Genomic DNA, 19,667 nt, shown 5'->3' with positions numbered 1-19,667 from the left:
ACATAAGCCAGAAAGACTTACAGGCACACAAATGCGTGGGACTGTGGATATGACAAAGGACATCAGGGGATGCACGTAGAGACACATTCAAAGGTCAATAAAAAGTCTCAGAGAACTCTTAAATAAGAGACATTGAAATAGCACTGAAAATCCTATTATCTGTATTGTAACATCTGAGCAAAAATCCAGAACTGGAACCGGACAGCTTGCTTTGAACGCTTCATCGTGCATGTTTCTCTGTAATAAGCCAAACTAAAAACCTAGCCAAACTACAGACATCTGGTAGACAATACCCTTTGCGCTAATTTGGGACTGAACACAAGTCCATTTTGGTGCTCAGGTCTCTTCTCAATAGAAGGCAAGCAACTCTGGGTTTTGTCATGATATATTTAGGCAAGAGTTTTGAAAGAAAACTGATTCACCACCTTCATTCATGTTGAATTATAGCAAATCTAAAATTTACTCTCTACCCTCATTCACTACCCTCACTCATCTGAAAGACTTGAGAGTGGCATTACAGGCACTCGTTCTCCAAGTGAGAACGTGTCCACGTGTCGCTTTGACGTGGGACCGTGTCTGACGTGGGACCAACGCCAACCTCAAAGGAGCGCCTTACAGAGTTCAGTTCTATCGTCTACAGAAATTGCCCTATATATACTTGGGAAAGCCTAGCTTTTGTATTCGTGTCTCCCTTTTGCGCCTGTATTTGTCAAAAAAGGGCTGCAAAGGCAAAGAAGAGAGTCCCAGTTCTGGATGCCTGCCAGGAAAATGTAACTCTATCCCACTCTCTGCCCAAGGTAAAGGCTAAAGAGTGTTCATCATTTGTGTCATCCAGTTCTTTCCCTCCCCGAGGCTCCAAGTGTCAAACTGCAACACAGTAAGCCTCAACCTGTGTCAAGAGTAATACTATAGCCGGCACAGGGTCACGAAACGAGCTGGAGTATCGAGCTTGGTTATAAACCGTCATGCTTACAAAGCAGCCTTTCGAAAAACGCAGCCAAGTCTCAGCTACCACACTCGGTAGCTTTGTGCTCCTTCTAACAAGCTCCCACGTTTAAATCTTTGCTACCGGGACCGGCTGCGCCCGCCTGCGGGACGCCTTGCGCCTCAGCCCAGGCCAAGCGGCGGCCGAGCCCGGCCTCGCAGAGCACCGCGGGAAGGGCCCAGCCACTGCACCCCCCGACAGCTCAAACTCCCTTCCTCCGCCCCCCCGGCCCCTTCCTCTCCTATAAAGGCGAAACGAAAGCCTGTGCAGGCGGCTCCTGGATGCTCTTCCCCCATCTGCGCCCCCCGCCCCAGCCCGAGGCGCCGGCGGGAAGGCGCTGCCCGCCGCCGGCCTCTGTCCCTGGCCCCGAGGCCCCCGCGGGCCGCCCCACAGCCGCCCTCTCGGCCGGGAGAGGCGGGAAGGAAGGGACCCGGCGGGCCCGGGGCACAGGGCGCCGGCCGCCCGCCGCTCCCTTCCCCGGGCGGCGGGGAACCTCCCGCCCCTGCCGCGGGGACGGCGGCGGAGCTGGGGGGGTCCGAGGGGGCGGGCGGCAGGGGAGAGCGGCCCCCGCCCGAGGGGAGAGCGGCCGCCTCTGCCTGCGGGTGCCCCGCGGGCGGGAGCCGCTGCCCGCCCCGGGAGGGCAGCTGCCCCCGGCCGGCACCTCCGGGCGCGGCGGCGGGGCCGGCCGGGCGCAGGGCTCCTCCCGCCGGGGCGCGGCGGGGCCGGGCCGGGCCGGGGGCGGAGGAGGCGGGGAAGGGGGGAGCCGCTGCCGTCACCGAGGCTCCCGGCTCGCTCGCCTCGCCGCCGCGGCAGCCCCAGCCCCGCTCCCTCCCCCTCGCCTGCCCCCACCCTCCTTCCCTTTCTCTCGCTCTCTCGGCGAGAGCAGTGTGCCTCCCTTCCCAGATGGCAGCCGGCAGCGCCATGCAGCCTCCCGTTCCTCCTCCTCCTCTCCCTCCTCACCGGCTCTAAGTCAATGCCATGCTGCCGCTGCTCCTCCCGGCGCTGCTGGCCGCCTGCCTGCCGCCCAGCCAGGGCTGGAGCCCCTCGGCGGCTGCCAGCGGGCAGGAGGAGCAGGAGCAGGAGCTCTTCTTGCCCCCTGTCAACTCCTCCTCCCGCTCCGTGGCCAGCCTCGAGATGGACCTCGACGGGGCAGCAAGCAAGGAGGAGGGCAGCACCACCAGCCCGGGCACGCCGGCTGCCCCTAGCCAAGAGCCTTTCCCTTCCTCTCCCACCTCCTCCGGGCAGCAGCAGCAGCAGCAGCAGCAGCGTCCCCAGCCGCAGGGACAGGGGCAGCCGCAGCCCGCCGAGGACCCGCACTGCAATATCAGCGTGCAGCGGCAGATGCTGAGCTCGCTGCTGGTGCGCTGGAGCCGCCCGCTGGGCATCCAGTGCGACCTCCTGCTCTTCTCCACCAACAGCCACGGGCGGGCCTTCTTCTCCGCCGCCTTCCACCGCGTGGGGCCGCCGCTGCTCATCGAGCACCTGGGGCTGGCGGCCGGCGGCGCCCAGCAGGACTTGCGCCTCTGCGTGGGCTGCAGCTGGGTGCGGGGCAGGCGGGTCGGCCGCCTCAGGGGCGCCGCGCCCCAGGCCGCCGCCGCCGGCGGTGCCGGTGCCTCCTCCTCGCTCTCCTACCCGCCGGCGGCGGAGCCCGGGCAGTACTGGCTGCAAGGGGAGCCGCTGAATTTCTGCTGCCTGGATTTCAGCCTGGAGGAGCTGAAGGGGGAGCCGGGCTGGCGGATGAACCGCAAGCCCATCGAGTCCACCTTGGTGGCTTGTTTCATGACTCTGGTCATCATCGTGTGGAGCGTGGCCGCCCTCATCTGGCCGGTGCCCATCATCGCCGGCTTCCTGCCCAACGGCATGGAGCAGCGCCGCAACACCGCCGCCGGCACCGCCACCGCCGCCGCCGCCGCCAAGTAGCCTCTCCCGGTGACTCCCCCCGCTCCCCTTCTCCTCGTCGTGGCGGTGCGGAGGGACGCGGGGCCGCCGCCTCCCGCCCTGTTTTTCTTCTTTCAAGCCTGTCCCAGGGGCGCGGCGGGACGCGGGCGGCCGCGGGGCGCCGGGGGGGGTGGGGGGGGCCGCCTCCCTCAGGGCCCGGCCCGCCATGAGGGGAGCCGCGCCGCCCGCCCCGCCGCCGGAGACGACCAAATCCTGTGTGCTCGTTTTGTATCTTTAATACCCGTTTTAAACGAACCTTTTAGTAAAAAAGAAGGAAAAAAAAAAAAAAAGCCCCCCCCCCCCCCCCCATCAACGCAGGAAATAAAGGACCCTCCCATCCAACCGCATTTGTTGTAGTCGGAGTAGCTTTTTTGTATATGAATACAGTCAGAGCGGGTTTTTTTCTTTATTTACAGAAGGTGAAGTCTCTCTTTGGCAGGATCAAGAACTGAAGCGGTATATATATATATAGTTATTGCTGAAGCTGAACTTTAACGAACCTTTTACACTGTATTTCCCAGTTGAGATAGTGTGTATTTATTATCGTAGCTCCGCGTTATTTGGCTTTTAATACAGAGGTTTTCTTTCTGGAGCCACCGTAGCCTTTTGTCGGTCTGTTTTCGCCGGGGTGGAACGGAGGGTTTGGCCGATTTCCCCACCTGCAAACCGGCTGCGAAGCTCCTTTCCCCACGAGATGATGTTGCTAGGGTTGTTGGGTGGAAAAAGGGGAATCCCAAACCCTTTCTGAACGGTGTTTGTCCTGTCCTTACAGTCAATGTGGGTCTATATGCTTACATCAGGGTGGGGTGAGATGGGGAACGTGTCTGTGCCAGAGATCCTCCAAGGCGATTTACTTGGCACCGCTCCGCAGAGCGTGGCTTTCTCCTGGATTTGAGGTCGGGTGGTTTTGGTCCTGGGAAGATGAGGCCCCTCTTTGAGATGTGTTAAAAGCAGCCCGGGGACGAGTCTCTTGACTTCCACAAAGTGCATTCCTCAAAAACAACTCAGATGCGCTGTATTTGTTGAAGGCACAGTAATATCGTACCTCTTTTTCATCTACCAGCCCGCAGGGTTGCTCACAGAAAGCCTGTCGGGTGGAGAGAAGCCAGGAGCTGCCGGTCCAGAACTAGATTACGGCTGCCACTGTGCAAGCGTGCAAGGAAGAAAGATTTGCAAGGTTTTCTTCTTTCTTGTTAAAGCAGACAGTTGCATAGCCTGAAATATCATTTGTTGTATACTTCCAACTGTTTAGCCTTATAAGAAGTTGTTTCGTTTGCCTTAGACGCGATTAGTCCAGCTGAAGTTTCTAAAACCAAAATGTGAACCAAGTGAGAAAGATTCGCAATAGGAATTCTCAGTCCTTTGTCAACGTCAGTGTATTTAATTTGTTAGGGACATATGAACTCACTCGAGGCTAATTTGGTGTATTTGTAATGTTGTTTTCTTCCCTATGTTTGGTGGAAATGACTGGATGAAAAGTCTGGAAGGATTAAATTCTTAGCATTCCTATTTTTTTAATTGAGAACAAAATAAAATAAATGCATGCTCTATGTGTATGCTATCTGGAAAAAAATGCAGAGAGAAAAAGATTGACAAACAGCAGAAATAAATCAAGATTTTAAAATGTTCCATGTTACTGGGCTACCTCTACACCCACTGTTTCTCCTATTGATCTTAATGGGCACGTCACTTGAGTAAACATTGCAGTAGTGTTGTTTTCAGAAAGCAGAGGATCCAGTCACTGTGAGAAACGTTAATTTGACCTGTTGATCCGAAGGGCAACTCCCCCTGTATACTTAGTTTACAGAGCCCCGCTTTTCTTCCCTTGACGTGAAAAAGTGTCGTTTCCACCTTGTGCGAATTCTTTTGCACAAAAATGCGACATGCTAGAGAGCAGTTATTTGCCTATAATGCCCTGTGTGACAGCGGAGCCTCTTCATACTGAAAAGCAAGGCTAGCAAGAGAACATGAAGCTAATGTTAACACCCTCCTGAAAGAGAAATGCTGTATATATGGAATAACCCTCAGAAGAGTTGCCATGCCGGAAAATAATTTCTTCCTTTAAATTAAGATATATTCAGGCAGAGAGTTTCTTCCTTTGAACGAGATATATTTAGGCAGAGAGTTAAGAACTTTTGTTGGAAGCTTTGCTGGCTTTGTAGCGTACAGTGCATAGTAGTCACTGTGATCCAGGGAGCCTGTGCTTAAACTCAAGGTTGGAATCTCTTTTTTGCTTATCCTCGTTTCACCAGTGACATGCCATTGTTTTTTTCTTGAATTGCATCAACATAAGCAAGATAATGGCATTACTGTCTGAAACAGGCAGCTTCAGTTATTAAAGGTTTTTTATTTGCAGTTCTTACAGGCACTTACTAAGAACAGTAAAGCTGGTACAGAATGGTTGTGGGGTATGTCTTCTAACTTCTACCAATATCAGCTTGAATATAAACCTTGTGAACAGGCAACACCATTCTCAGAAAATTTTGCTGCTTCACTTAAAAAGTGTGATAGAAGAGAGGGATTTGCTTATAGTTCTTCTAGAAATATGCTTGTAAAGCGGAGCTGCTATTAAAAATCTGCTAAAACGTGAAATGTTTAAAACACAGGGATGGCATTAAAAAAGACCAAAACAAACCCCAAAGACAATTCTTGTCCAGAATGCAAAAACCCGCAACATTTTCAGGGAGTACTGATCTCGGGTACAAAGTGCAAAGAGCACTTCTGAGGTAGGGAAGGTGTTTCCTTAGAGTGCAGTGACCATTGGGGTAAGCGCGTTCCCTTCGTAGAGGGAGGACAGTCCGTGTTTCTGTGCCTTAAAGAGTACTTTACGAGTACTTGAAGGCAGAGCAGAGGGCACAGAGGTTACCTGATGTACAGGGTTTAGCTTGGACCAGACTCCCTGAACCCTCCGGTTTTGGTGAGGTGGCAGCAGGGTTTCTCCTGTAAAGAACAGAGAACAGGAATGTGTTCTGCAGACAGTGAGCTTTCTTCAGTCACTAACACACCGGTAACCCTGCTCCCATAGCTGTGGCTGCCACTATGACTCTAAGTAACCGATAATTTTGAGTAGCAGAAGGCACACATAGCTTTCGCCCACATCCATGGGAATTTCATCTGAATTAAACCCAGAAGATTCAAGCCCAGAGCAATGTGAACCGATACATCTCCACACTGGTTAGTTTTAGATTTCAACTTGAGACACCAAAGTGTCTATTTGTTTTCTTTTTCACTGGCAGTGGAATTTTATCGTCTCTTTACTGGGGATGTTTCTAAGCCATTTTTATTCATTTGGATTTATTTTTAAAACCAGTTGGTAGCAGGGTCAGCACAAGAGCGGGATTAGTCACCATATATCATGCTTCATATACTCAGGGAGAGCATATATATGCATACATCTGTACATGAGGACTTACTGTGTACAACAGAAAGTCAAAACAAAAGGGAGAAGAAGGATGGTGAGAAACAAATAGGACTGAACAAGTAACACTAGTTTTCCTTCACTAACTATTTGTTGGATCGTGTTTCCTGGTAAGTTATCCTGACTTTATTTACGTACATGTGTTTGTTGGAAAGCAAGGGATACCTAGAAACAGAGGTCACTTCTCAATTTCCTTTTTATGTAATTGAAGTATATTACAGATTTTTTTTCCAGGAACCAGGAACTCTCAACAGAGAGAGATTCAGCATTAGAAGGTACTAGGCTTGTATGCTACTGTTAGACTGGTACATTTTTTGCTGTATATTCAGACCTCAGAATTGGATCTCTCTCCCTTGCATACTTCTTCAGTTACGTCTAATAGATATATTAGAAGCAGAAGTATACAGATGAATATGTAGTTTTAGCATGGACACAGTCTTGCTGTTATTTAGTGCCACATTGATTCCCACAATGAAAGTATAAAAATGTAGTACAGTATAATAATAATTACATATTATGTAAGCATACTGTTGTTCAATACGTTATCAGTAATCAAGAGCAGTTTTGTATGTCAGGAGGTGTGTGGATATTTGGGGGAAAATTGCCATACTTGGATAAACGTGAGAGTTGCTACTTATTTGGGGCTTAGTTCACCAGTGCTTTTGATGATTAATATGACTGCAACAGCAGTACTATTTGTGGCGTGAATATTACTCAATATGAGTAAGGGCTACGGAACCAGGCCCTAAAAATACTAATTAAAAGCCTTCCTTGGCTGAGTAAGTATTATTCATCATGACCTCCGCTTGCTGAATAAAAGTATCTCCAGGGCTGACATTACGTGATTCCAGGGGCTGAAGAAAAGCCAAATGAAATCAAATAGTTAAGTTAATTGAAGTTTTGTATGACTAAATATCAAAGAATCTGTTTTAAAGATATGTATCTGTATATAAGAGGAGGTATTGCATTCTCGTTCCTCTCTGGTTTTTATACACATAGTTTATAAATCCAAAGCCCGGATTTCTCAGCCCAATGTAGGGCTTTGCTAATTTGGAAATTAACTTCTTTCTGAAGCTAGTGTGAAAATGCCAGTTACTTCACAAGGAATTTTACAGAATAAATGTCATTTTTTTCAACATATTTCAGGGAAAGGCCTTGGTTTTTCAAAAAACATTTTTAATAATTCTGGGAAAGTGTGTAAATATCAAATCCCAAATGTATTCAGATTTCAAAATATAAAAAACCTTTTTAACCAGTAACTGGTTTTTAGAAGCATATTTTTAAACAAAAACATCGGTTTCCATTTTCCCCCTCAGATGTAGAACACTTCAGTGAAGATCAGAAATGCATATGAGTCTTCTACCTTGTGAAAGTGCTTTCATGGGGAGAAAAAACCATTTTTTACTCCTGTTTTTTACCCTGTTTGTGTGATACATAGCCATATTCTGATCATAGTGTTCTCTTCCGTGATTTGGAATTGATTGCAGCTTGTGACAGATAAGGAACTACATTTCTTGTCCCTCCTTCATAATAGTTCTGGTTAAATAAGTTTTTCAAAACAACTGGGGAAAAAAAAAAGTAGCTTACCCATTTGTTTTGTTTCTATCCTATTATGCCAAGGGAGAAAGCAGCCTGGTATAAAAATTGGGATATTAAAGATGTTTACTGGGAATGTCTGGACGGTGTTTAATTAGATTTGTGGCCACACTAAGTCTCACAATCCAGACATCTTCCAACTTTTACAATGTTTGGATTCGTAACTGAGTGTAGCAGGTTGATGATCATCTATGTGACAGAGGAGTCTCTGGATCTGCATGTTGGGAAAGCCAGGATCTAAAACCTTAGCTCGTACTTTAGCTTTCATGTTATCTCAACAGGTTACCAAAGTCAGAGCAAAACTGGAAGATCCAAATATCGTGTGAAACGCTGCGTGTTTCTGCGTGTTTGACTTGTTCTGAGCTTTCGTAGAAAAACATCGGATTAATGAGACACGAATGCGAGATCAATGCCGTTCTGAGGAAGGGAATTCACTGGGAGCGTGAAGTTAAATTGTATTTTTGTTCCTTGTAAGGTGAGGCTTGCTAGAAGCAGTGGGACCTTACCTTGTTGGTGTCATTCTGGGTGTTGCTAAGCAACATGAAGTGGTTAAAATGGAGATACAGAAGAAGAGCATGGAGGAATAAAGGAAACAGAAGACATAGAAAAAGCATAAAAGAGAGTAAATGTGCCAGCACGTTCTGCAAAGTTGTGAAGTATCAACTGGGAAAAAGACAGCGATTAAGACCATAGCGAAAAAAGAAAGCTGACATGAGATGAATTAGGAACTCGATTCCATACTTCATATTCAAGCAATTTTTTCAGTGCTTTGCTTGAATAATTGCAGGTTTGGCCCCAAACGGCTAAAGTAATGGCAAAAAAGAATAAGAGCCTGGGAAGAAATGGGAGGGTCAAGAAAAATTAGGAGTGGAACCACCATACCATAAATAAAAAGAGAAAATAAATTACTCTCCATATTGCTGGAAACCAAACAATAAAATGGCAAAGCACTCTCTGGCATATACTATTTACTCTAATTTTGCTTCAGATGTTCTCTGAGGTTGTAAGGAAAACATGCTAGATGTTGTACTTATGGAATGGATATGGGTCTTCCATCATATCTTCTTTTGACCCGTGTAAAATATACGTTTCTCATTGTCCAGCACGTGAATGTTAATCAGAACTGTATTAAAGCTTTCCACCTGAGTCGAAGTAGTGCTGGTGTGACTGTATTTCCCAGGCTGGGGCACTGCTGTTGACAAGACTACGGGCCAGTATGCTGTTGGTAGCATTCTGATCTATATTGCCAAGACTACCTACTTAATCTTCCTTTCTTGTCCCTGTCTTCATTGTCTCCCAAGCTTCACTCCACTTTTTCTTCCGTCATTGAAAATTAATCATTCTTAAGATTTGCTCCTTCTTACTTACTATCTCCCTCTTTCCTTCTCTCTTTCCTTAGCTTGTTTTTTATCTTGACATTTGCTGTCTTCAGATTTCTCACCTGTCTTTCCCTCAAGCATGTCTTATATTATCAAGCTATACAAAGCACGCCAGGAAACTGTGCTATCAGTTTCTTCTGCTTTTCCACTCTGCTTCTCACCCATTCAGACCGTCCCTCTCCTGCCTTTGGTACTGTGACACCGACAAGCCAAAGACAAACGAGAAACCTTGTGTTGAGGGCAAAACCCAAGCGCAAAGTTGTCTCTCCCAGCAGTCCTGTGGTCACAGGACTTCTGCACTTCTGCCCCAGACACTGAGCAGGGGCCCTAAGTTATTGTGTCTTCTTCTAGGAAATGAGAAGTGGACCCATTTGAAGAGCTTCCTTCCACCTTAATTCCTCAAAGTCTTTTCTCTGAATAGCCCTCTACTCATGCACCTGCCCAAACCCCTATCTCATGAATCGTGGGAGCTCTCACATGCCACCCTTCCCACGTACCCTCGACTGCAATGTCAGGGCGCGTCTCGCCCTGCCTTCTGCTCCAACCGAAGGCAGGTGTCTCAACACCTCGGCGGAGCTCCGCACTGCCAGAGAAGCAGTGATCTCACTTAGGAACGCACCGGCGTTTAAAGTTACACTCAGCTCAGGTATGCAACCACAGGGTCAAAACCATTACTTTTCAATTAAACCTCAAATTCTGCAGAAATTGAAGTCCCTTGCCTGGATGGAAAAGTTGTACAAGCAGGGGGCCCTGACAGGTTTTTCAAGTGCTGATCTAGTAGCGTTCTGGCCTCAGTAGTAACTGACTGAGTGGCCAGGACAACTCCCTGCAGCCCTACTTCTGTAAGATGATAAATATGCACAGCTCACGCTGGAGCCTGTGGGTGCTCAAGCCTTCTGAAAACAACATGTCTGTCCGTGTCTCTCTGGCTGTGGAGGAAATAGTATTTACTCTTCTTGTACTGGTAGTGAAAGGATTAATGAGCTAAATCCCATGTGGCGTTTTGAGCATGTGAAGCAGAATAAAAATGCAAAACATGAACATGATTTTATTCCTTCTCTGTTCTTTTTTGCACTTAAGGGCATGGTTTGAGCCTTGTGTTGTTAAATTAAGGTATTCTGCACAATTTTGTCCACAATTTAGGCAGGCAATAGCTGTACTCTGGAAATGCTTTTCCCATTGAAAGGTGCTGCTGTGAGCTGATATATTAAAAACAAATCATTACTACGTGATGAATGTTACTGGAAGAGATTCTCATTAATCCAAAAGTATATGAAAGAATCCCCCAAGGTGTAAGAAATACTTTCTAGGAGGTGAATATATGAAAAAACTGGTGTAGAGGTAGCTGGTGGAGGTTTAATCATGGGGCTATTTCATTTCTTTTCTTGCACTGCGTGTTTTATCACATTTTCTCTGGGGAATGTGAGCTGTGCCTAATTATGCCAGCAATGTGGTTGCTCCTAAATAGAAACTGGAAACTACTTTCTTCAGGCAATAGTTACCATGAATTCTTGAGATTTTTTCATTTCCTCCAGGACGTGTAAAGCACTTAATGATGCAGGGTCACATCATTTTCTTAACCCAGAGAAATCCACTTTTGAGGCATGACATTCACCTCACAGTGTGTCCAATGCGGCCTTGCAACACCCCATCCCTTCCCCAAGATGGGGATTTCCCATGGCTCCCCAAACCCCACTCTCTAGTTGTAGGATCACGTAGGGGCTAGGACCATGAAGAGAGAAGCCTTATGCCTCTGTGCTCTATCCCAGCCATATATCACCTTTCCCTCTGTCCTGGAAGCACAATTATGGTGGGAATAAATTTACAGCAGGCCCACGCAAGCAGCAGTTTCTCACAAAAATTAGTCCAGCTGTACTGCTAACAGTTTCTGGAGAGGACCACTGCCAGCAGAACTCTTCTTCCTCTTGCCCTCAGCTGATGGCAGTCCATGCCAGCGGAGCACTCCACAGCTATGACTTCTTCGTAGGTCCATGCGGGGCAGCTAAGGGAAACCACATTCACCGTTTAGGAAATGAATGAGGTTTTAGCCTGAAAGCCATTTTGAGCAGAAAAGATCTTTTACTGAGCTATTCAGGATTGTCTGTGCACTATATGAGCCCTGTACTGATGCCTTTAATGTATACTGAGAGTTTTGCAGGCTTTTTTGGTTTGCTTTATTATTTTTTTCAGAGTTTGACTAGGAATTGTTGTAGGTACTGCCTTGGGAACACCCCTTTCCCATGCATATAAAATGTAATTCCATAGGCTTTGCTCTAGCTACCCTGGTGCGAGAGTGGATTGCCCACGACAAAACTCATCCTCCAAAACGTTGCTTACTTATCTCCAGTTCTGAAACAGAGACTCGTATCCTCTCCCCATGAGACTGCCATCATAACACTTACAGGTGCCAGCCCATGCTGGGTTAAGACAGGAAAAGACAACTCTTATTTTCCTCCTACATCTGGAATGTTTCATGCCTGTGACCATTTTGTGTTCCCTGAATTCAGCCGGTGAGATTGATAATGGTGCTGCCCCGTGTTAACTGAAGTGTCGTGGGTGGAACGGGTCAGAGAGATTTACTCTCCTCCCACACACGAAGGGCAGAAAGAAAACAGCATTGGCTAATCTGTTTTCCTACATGTGCAGGGCACAGCGAAACAGAGATCAGTGGCTTTACCCATGTAAGAAAAACAGACCCTCTGAAGCAGGCTCTGAATGAACCAGTTCTTCCAAAACAAATCCAAGACCCGTTTTCTGTGCCTGTAGCTCCTGCTGATTGCCATGAGAACAGCCCCAGCGTAGCTGTGTGATTGGAAGGTCTTTCACCATAGTGACAGGAACAGGATTGCTTTTTGAAAACTTCCCAATTAATTTCATCAAATTATGTGTGATTCAGCTGATACCTGCACTATCTTTAGTATCTTCACAGCTCTGTCAAGCTGTCTCTATTGCTATCTTTCTTCTGTTACATATAAAAAGATGGTGAGAAACCTATGATGGTGAATAATGTTAATGACATTTCTGACCCCAAAAAATGCTTAAAATCCCAGTTAAATCATTCTAAGAATGATGTTCAGAGAGCTCGGAAGCTGGAAAACATCGAAGAGTTAATACATTTCTGTAATATATTTAAAATATCAAAATCCTCAGTGTTGAGGACTACAGATTGACTGTAGCAACAGAAAGCATTCACAGCAAGTTCCCAAGCATGTGTTGTCTGCTGTTACTTGGCAAATAATAGTTATGCTTAGCTACTTCCTAATATCTTCCAATCCCACATTCACGGTAAAACCAATTACTCGTGGCAATGCGCATAAAATATTTTCAAACTACTACCCTGAGTTCCTCAATGATACAAGCATACTTCATCTACCTATAAGCCTGTCTTGAATATTAGGGTTTAAAAGGCCCAAAATGTTCTTTCCCTTTGACCATCTTCATTTTCTTGCCTTTATTTCCTGCAGCTGCTGTACTATCTGGTTTTGCTCAGCGTGCTTAGAGTTGTGGTTATTTAGGAAGCAATATGTTATATGTGAGCAATTCAGCAAAAACTTGCTACAGGCAATACTAACCCTTCTAGGCTTGGAATTAGCGCAGAAACTGAGAGTGCTGGAGGTTCCTTGCACTGCTTGCTATAAAGTGCGGAGCACGACTTCAGAAAAGAATGAAATCAGTGTTCGCTGGAGTGATTTTAGGAAATTGATCTTTATTCATCAGTTCAAAGCACTGAGCAGTCAGTCTGGATGAAGCATAAGGAAAGGAGGATGTATCAGCTCTTCTGTTTTTAATTTAAGCTTTGGCAGTTGTTAGGATTTGATGAATTTAATAAATAAATATATTGCAGGGGGTATGTTTCTACATTACTGTAGGATTTTGAGTTAGCTCAGCGAACTGGAATGTAGGGGTTTGATTAATTCCGAGAAAGCGTAGAAAATAAGTATATGCTGAAAGAATGGATCATGTGAAGAGCACTTCTGATGGAAAGTACTGCACAGCAGCACATCTTTGCATAAGTAGCATGTCTTCAGTCACCCCACAGCACTGCAGTACATGCCAGTTAGCCACACTATGCCGAAACACCTGAGCCTTCTCCTTGGTGGGCAGGAGGGTGAAACCTCTGAGAGAGGGCAGGCCAAGGGCGGAGGGCAGCAGTCACTATCGCCGCTGCAAGGTAACCTCTGTGCCACTTCGGAGGCAGAACCCTACAGCCGTGGGCACGTGTCCGTGAGCTGTGGGCACGTGTCCATGGAGCGAATAGCTGGAGCAAATCTCAGAAGCTGCTTTCCTCTTGTGGCTGCTTGGTGAGAGTTACCATGCTCCTGTTGGCGTGAGTGCTACTTCAGAAAAAGCAAAATCACCATGTATTTAGGCTGGTCTAAAGAGGCACTTGGAACTACGCTGAGCTTCAAAGTGCTCAGTCATGCTTTCTCGACTTTTGCTCTTCTCCAGTCTTGAAGGTAGCTTCCCAGGGAGTGCCTTGGGTGTCAAACAAATATTAATCACTAAAATAAAGTCTTTAGTTTGTTAGCTACTAGTGGCAGCCAGAATTTTTAAAAAGGGGTTTGATGGAGTAAGATTTTCTGCAGTTGTTTGCACCTTAAGGTGCTGTGCAAATGGAATCCAAATGTCATGGCTGAAGGGCATTTGTGCTGGCATTGCCTGTTCCAGTACTCCGGGCTTCTTGCATTTTCAAGGCTTCACACTTACTTCCTGAAGTTATTTTTCTCTGTTGGTGATTTGGCTTCTAGACTCCACCACAACTTTGACGCTTTCCTCTTTTCAGTGACCCACGTATCAGAATACTCCGTGCGCAATGGTTTTGAGTAAGAGTATATTCCTGTCGTGTATTTCATTGCATATCCTGAATTTTCTTTTCTCCAAGCTCCTGTTGGAAGATGAAGGCAAGATAAATCAACTACCACTGTTGTTCTCACAGAGGAATCCATTCCTGGCCAATACTGCAACTTGGTTTTGGCTGTAGCACTGTTAGGTGAGCTTTGCTTGTGCCCAAAGGTCTGCGTGATTAGCGCTAACATGACTGGTATTTGAATTCAGCAATGCGTTTGGTTATTGTCTCTGTGCATGGATATTTATGCTTCATGTCATTAATAACCAGAAATTGTGTCTAATAAGGTTATGCTTATGTGTACATTATACAGAAAATGGCATTTAAAAAACACGCTATGCCTTGTCTTAAAGGTCAAAGTTGTAATCAGATTACCTTCTGCATATTAAGAAAAGAAAAAAATTAATGTAAAAATGCATGAAGTGGATAGTGAAAGCATGTGTTTGAATAGTAATTGGAGGCAGTATTAATGAAAACTGGGCCTCTGTGATGAACTACATGGTATCTGAATGGTAACGTGATTCACACAGAATTGACCGTGACCGTGAGAGGGTGTAGGCAGTGTACGACTTGACTCCAGACTTTGCATGAGTACTTCTTTGTACAGACTTCAGCAAGCCCATTCTGACGTGCTGCAGGCACAAGTCAACACCTAAGGCCGTGGCCCAGCAGCACACCCAGCACGTGGCATCGTGATGCTTTCTCACAGGAACCCCACTGAGTTTTCAGCTCTGCTGCACCCTTCCAGCTTACCCCAGTGCAACATGAGAGCTGCGGTGCTGTTGCTGCGCTGCTTTGCTAGAAGCCTCTGGCTGGCTCACTGCTTCTCTTGCTCCAAAGACTTTTGACCAGCCAAAATGTCGGGGCTTTTAGAGCCCAACCTGTGGGTCCCAGGCCGTCGAGCTACAGTCGGTCACCAGCCCCTAGACTGTCCTTGGGAGGCTGCTGGTATGCCCTGACTTTGCTGGGCCGGACTCTGGGCTGCCATTATGCTTCAGGTTCTCGCTCCTGGTCCTTGGTTTAGTCTCCCACTTTTTGGCTCTGTGTGCTGCTCCTGCCTCTGAACCCCTTAGCTTCGACCTGCTTCTCTGTTCCTGACCTCTTCTCCTGATCTTGCCTGATCTCATGACTGCATCCTTCACTACTGGCTTCCGGGCCGTACCATGCCCCCGACCCGACTCTTGGGACTAGAGTAAGTTTTTCAGGTGGGAGACTTGGAAGATGGAAGGACTTGTTCCTTTAGCGCAGATAGCTTTTCCCAACCTCATCATGACTCATCATAGTGATTAATTTTGGATGTAAGTAATTCACAAAGTTAAAAGGAGCAAACAAAAAGTTTAGGTTGCCACTGCAATTAAATGAGTGATTTCTCTTAGGGTAAAGTACATTGGAGAAGAATGGAACCAAATATAACCTATACGGTCAGGAAAGACAGAGACTTGCAGACATACAGGTATTCACAAGGCACGTCTATGTTTGTTTAACGGAGTTGGGGATTTGTTTTAACAGCAGTGTGATTTATGATGTAATCACACTGTCTAATGATGCTATCAAAGACTGGCCTATGCGATGAGCAGGAGTGACTCACTGGCAAGTTAAATAGCAGAAAGGGAATGAAAATGTGCATTCGCCAGCCGTCCCATTAATGCACAGTGCCATAAAGCACCATTAATATCTCAGTACATACAGGCTAAATAGACTCAGCCAAATCAGTTTTATTACCTTAGTATGTGTGTGCTTTAGTCTGCAAACCAAAGCACGGTGCTGGCTCTTTCCCCACTGGGAGCAGAGCTGTGTCCTGCCGTGCTCTGCCGACTGCTTCCCGCTCTGCACAGCCGGGCTGCCCATGGCAGTGCCCCACGTGTGGCTGTGCTGTGTGCCATCCACCCCACAGACCTTGCATACCTATCCGTGATCACCAGTGCCATCCCATTTCTAAGACAGCAAAACCAGTTATGCCAATAAGCCAGTGTCCAGAAAGTATCACCTATTTGTCTTCAAAGACCTGCTTTTTAACTGGTTATAGTAAGTTAGGAAATGATAGATGTTGTTAAGTGCTATTAGCCTACCAGGGAAGATGTTAAAAGTGGCCATAAATCATTCGTTATGCAGTTTCCTAGCCTCTAGAACAATCAACACCAAACATTTATTTCCTTAATAAAACATCCTTTCTTCTCTGGTTGACTACATGTAGCACAGCAAGAATCAGATCCTCTGCGTGATCAATAAATAATAAGGAATTGATTCCCTTGTAACCACTCTGGCCCTAATGGTGCAACCCCAGTGGCTTCAGCATTGTTTCTCTGGATTTACACTTGGGAATACGAGGTCAAGACGTTTTTTTCTCTGGCAAGTAAGAGAAGGCTCTTCCAAAGGTAAAATAAAGTGCCCCTGGCTGTCCCTAGCATTGCTAAGAAGCCGGGGGACAAACTGGCCCAGAAGACTGGACCTAAGCAGCCTGGGGCTGGCCATGAAATCCATGGAGGAGAGGAGGCTGGTGGGGCTGCTGCAGCCAGCTATCCGTTATCCTCCCACCGCAGGAGCTGGCCGACAAGGAAATCTCCATCCACAGGCTGAAGAAGGAGTAGTGACAGTATGAAATTACTCCGAGGTGCAGACAAACCAAGTGACTCCCCATGGCTGAGCTATAAATTAGTCTCTGCAGCCCGCCAGCATAACCTGCCTGCTGATAGCTTATAAATAAGTCAGCCGTAGAGCAGGGTTAATATTTACCTACACGTCTCAGACGGGTGGCATTCTGAAGATGGAAAGTGTTATAGAAGCGCTAGAGTAAGTCATCATTAAGCCTTTACACTGGCATATTTACTCACCTCTAATAGCTTACAGAGGTGCAGAAATACAATTAAACTAGAAGATATCTATAGCTGCTTGCCTCCTGATAACACCTCACCTTCTCATGTATTGATTTAATGCCTGTGCCGGTGGTGTAACATCTGTTTACCGTGTCTTACAAGTACCAGTGTGCTGACCTGATTTCTGTGTACTAACCCTACCTGTTTCTTTGTTCCTTTGGTTGGTATTTATTTATTGTATCTGATAAAATATACAAGCTTGCCAGAGTCTCAAAGGCAGGGTGGCTTATCTGTGGCTCAACATTCAGAGTGTTTCTGTAAGTAAAATGTGCTGTGGGATTGGACTTTCTGGGCAGTAAGAGTATCCTCCATTACACTTCATCAAGAGATCATTAAAACCAACCTTTAGCCCTTTTGAGTTCTGTGGTTTAGAACAGAGATGGGCACGGCGCAGTCATTTCCATTTGCTCTGGCTGGAGGGATTTTTTCTTTCCTCATAATACAGTTGTTGCAGTTTTCTTTTTTCTTTAAAAACAATAATAATGTACCAATATGCACCCTTATTACTGTTTGCCATTAGCCCTTACCAGCATCCCTGCATGTTTGTTACAGGCACTATCAAAGGAAAAGAAACGAGGAGCAGATACGTTTGTCTGTGTGTGTGTGTGTGTGTGTGTATGTCAGCTCACTGCAAGGAAGCAAATTTTGCTGCTGGCCTTTTGCATGGGTAATATTGGAATGAAGAATTACATAAAACGCAAAAGGAGTGTCTGTGGCACAGAACTCAATATGGTGAAGGGGAGGTATTGAGTGACGCAGTCATTTAATTTATTACCCCCTAACAACCTAAGCTATAATTTTGCTTCGATTATATAAAACCTGGTCATCGCACTCTAATTCTCCACATCTTCAGAACCGTGATGGCACACAGACATCTGTGCCACACCATCAGCTTGGACGGCAAGGGAAAACCTGTCTTTCACCAAGGTGCCCTTCCCTCTTCCTTTTCTCCCCTTGTCCTCCTGAAAAGATGCATAGGAAGCACGACCCAGAGCCAATTCCCAGCACAGGACAGCAGGCAAGAGGAACGTTGATATTCTGCGTAAACGTGCAGTCTTTCTAACGTGGCCGTTAGCGCTCACAGTGATGTGCTCCAACTGCTAAATGCGGGCTTGCGGTCACAGCGCTAATTGGAAGTCGCAGCGCAGCCTGCTCCTGGGTCTGCTCTTTATCTTAGCAAACTAGGATAAGCGGGGTTAGTGGCCCCTGGCACCTAGTCCTGCATACACGGTGGATTCGCAAACTTTAACGTTTAGGGCTGTGAGAGCAAGAACCAGTTTGGAAGTGCTGGGTGCAAGAAGCAGGTTCGCATTGCTTTGGGTGAAAAGCACGAGGTGTTGTGAAAGCACTATTTTAGATATCTGTTTTAGGATGAGATGATCTGTGCTCTGTAAGTGACTGTTTTGACTATTTCTTTCCACCGTTATGTATGAAGCCTAGATGGGGTATTTACATGTAAATTAGATGTCTACATATGCTTAGATGAATCCCAACCCTAAAGCCAAAGCTAAACTTTGCCATGTGTAATTTAAACACATTATTCCTTGTCCTTCTCACACCCTGCCTCCCCCAAACAAACAGTCCCTTCCTGCTTATAGCTACCCTTGAAGTATTTGAAGACCCTTCCTACATCACTCCTCCATGCTGTCTCACTAAACAACGACATAGTCTTCCATTTCTCCTTGCAGGTCTTATTTTCTAGACTCAAATTTGTGTCATCGGGGCTCTCTTCAGCAGGCTGGCCTTCCTGAGGCAGTCCATCTTTGGGCGTAACATACCTACACAGCTTGTATTTAGCAGACCTCTGCCTCTGGAGGCTTCCTGCAGGGCTGCGCCCACCTTGGTACAACAGATGATCTTGCCACTGTTCCTCCCTCGTAGCCGCTGCTGATGTTGGAGTACCCAAGCAAATCTCTCAATCTTGACTGCCAAAGGCCTCCTCTCTCTTTTCAGGCTATTGAATTTAATATAATTCCAGGAAGAATAGAATAGGAATAGAATATAATAGGAATTATATGCCATGAAGAATAAATTGCCTGCTATAAACTCCGTATGGAATTCAGAAGCACGCTCCAAGGAAATATGTCTTTTGACAATGAGAGCAGGTTCATCATCAAACCCCTAAAAATGCAGAACGTTCTGTTTTCTCAGCATCTGACAAAAGTGATGAACTCTATCCTGAATGTCCAAATCACATATTTTCTGTTCTAAAATAGCCTGCAACAAAGCAATAGAAACTAATTTATTTGGTAGGTCCAGTTTTATGCGATATTCAATTCTAGCATTTCCTGAAGAGTCTTCAACTAACAGTATCCTAAATTTATACTGATTACTTTAAGTAAGGAAAGAGCTGGGAACAATGGATGTCCTATATCTGAGTGAAGTCAGGCAAACATCTAATTACTGGCCTGCAGATTTTCAGATAGCTGTTGTTTGACCCATGAAGACATTGAAAAGTCATCCCCTCCTCTAACAAACTTCACTGGTGGAGGCAGGAGCCTTGTCTGAACCTTGGAAATAGCCCACATAATACCTTTGTTAAACTAGTTTCCATGGTAACAATTTCGTGTCGTTGAACATCATTAAAGACTATAAGAAATATGAACTTTTCAGTTAGCTTGTTTTTTAGGGT

General features: G+C 46.2%; 1 protein-coding gene across 1 annotated transcript; it reads left to right on the top strand.

The window, feature by feature from the left end:
• Positions 1-1,936: 1,936 nt before the first annotated feature.
• On the top strand, positions 1,937-3,058 carry TMEM158 (transmembrane protein 158). The gene has a single exon (XM_082307299.1). It carries the CDS (start codon positions 1,964-1,966, stop codon positions 2,903-2,905), a length of 942 nt encoding a protein of 313 aa, XP_082163425.1. The 5' UTR covers positions 1,937-1,963; the 3' UTR covers positions 2,906-3,058.
• Positions 3,059-19,667: the final 16,609 nt, after the last annotated feature.

This window comes from Platalea leucorodia, assembly GCF_965183815.1.
Source record: "Platalea leucorodia genome assembly, chromosome: 1".
Classification (NCBI taxonomy): domain Eukaryota; kingdom Metazoa; phylum Chordata; class Aves; order Pelecaniformes; family Threskiornithidae; genus Platalea; species Platalea leucorodia.
This window is presented reverse-complemented; position numbering and strand designations above follow the sequence as displayed.

What these genes read in the sequence shown, in the direction of transcription:
- TMEM158 (XM_082307299.1), top strand. Translation starts at nt 1,964, where the DNA reads ATGCTGCCGCTGCTCCTCCCGGCGCTGCTGGCCGCCTGCCTGCCGCCC.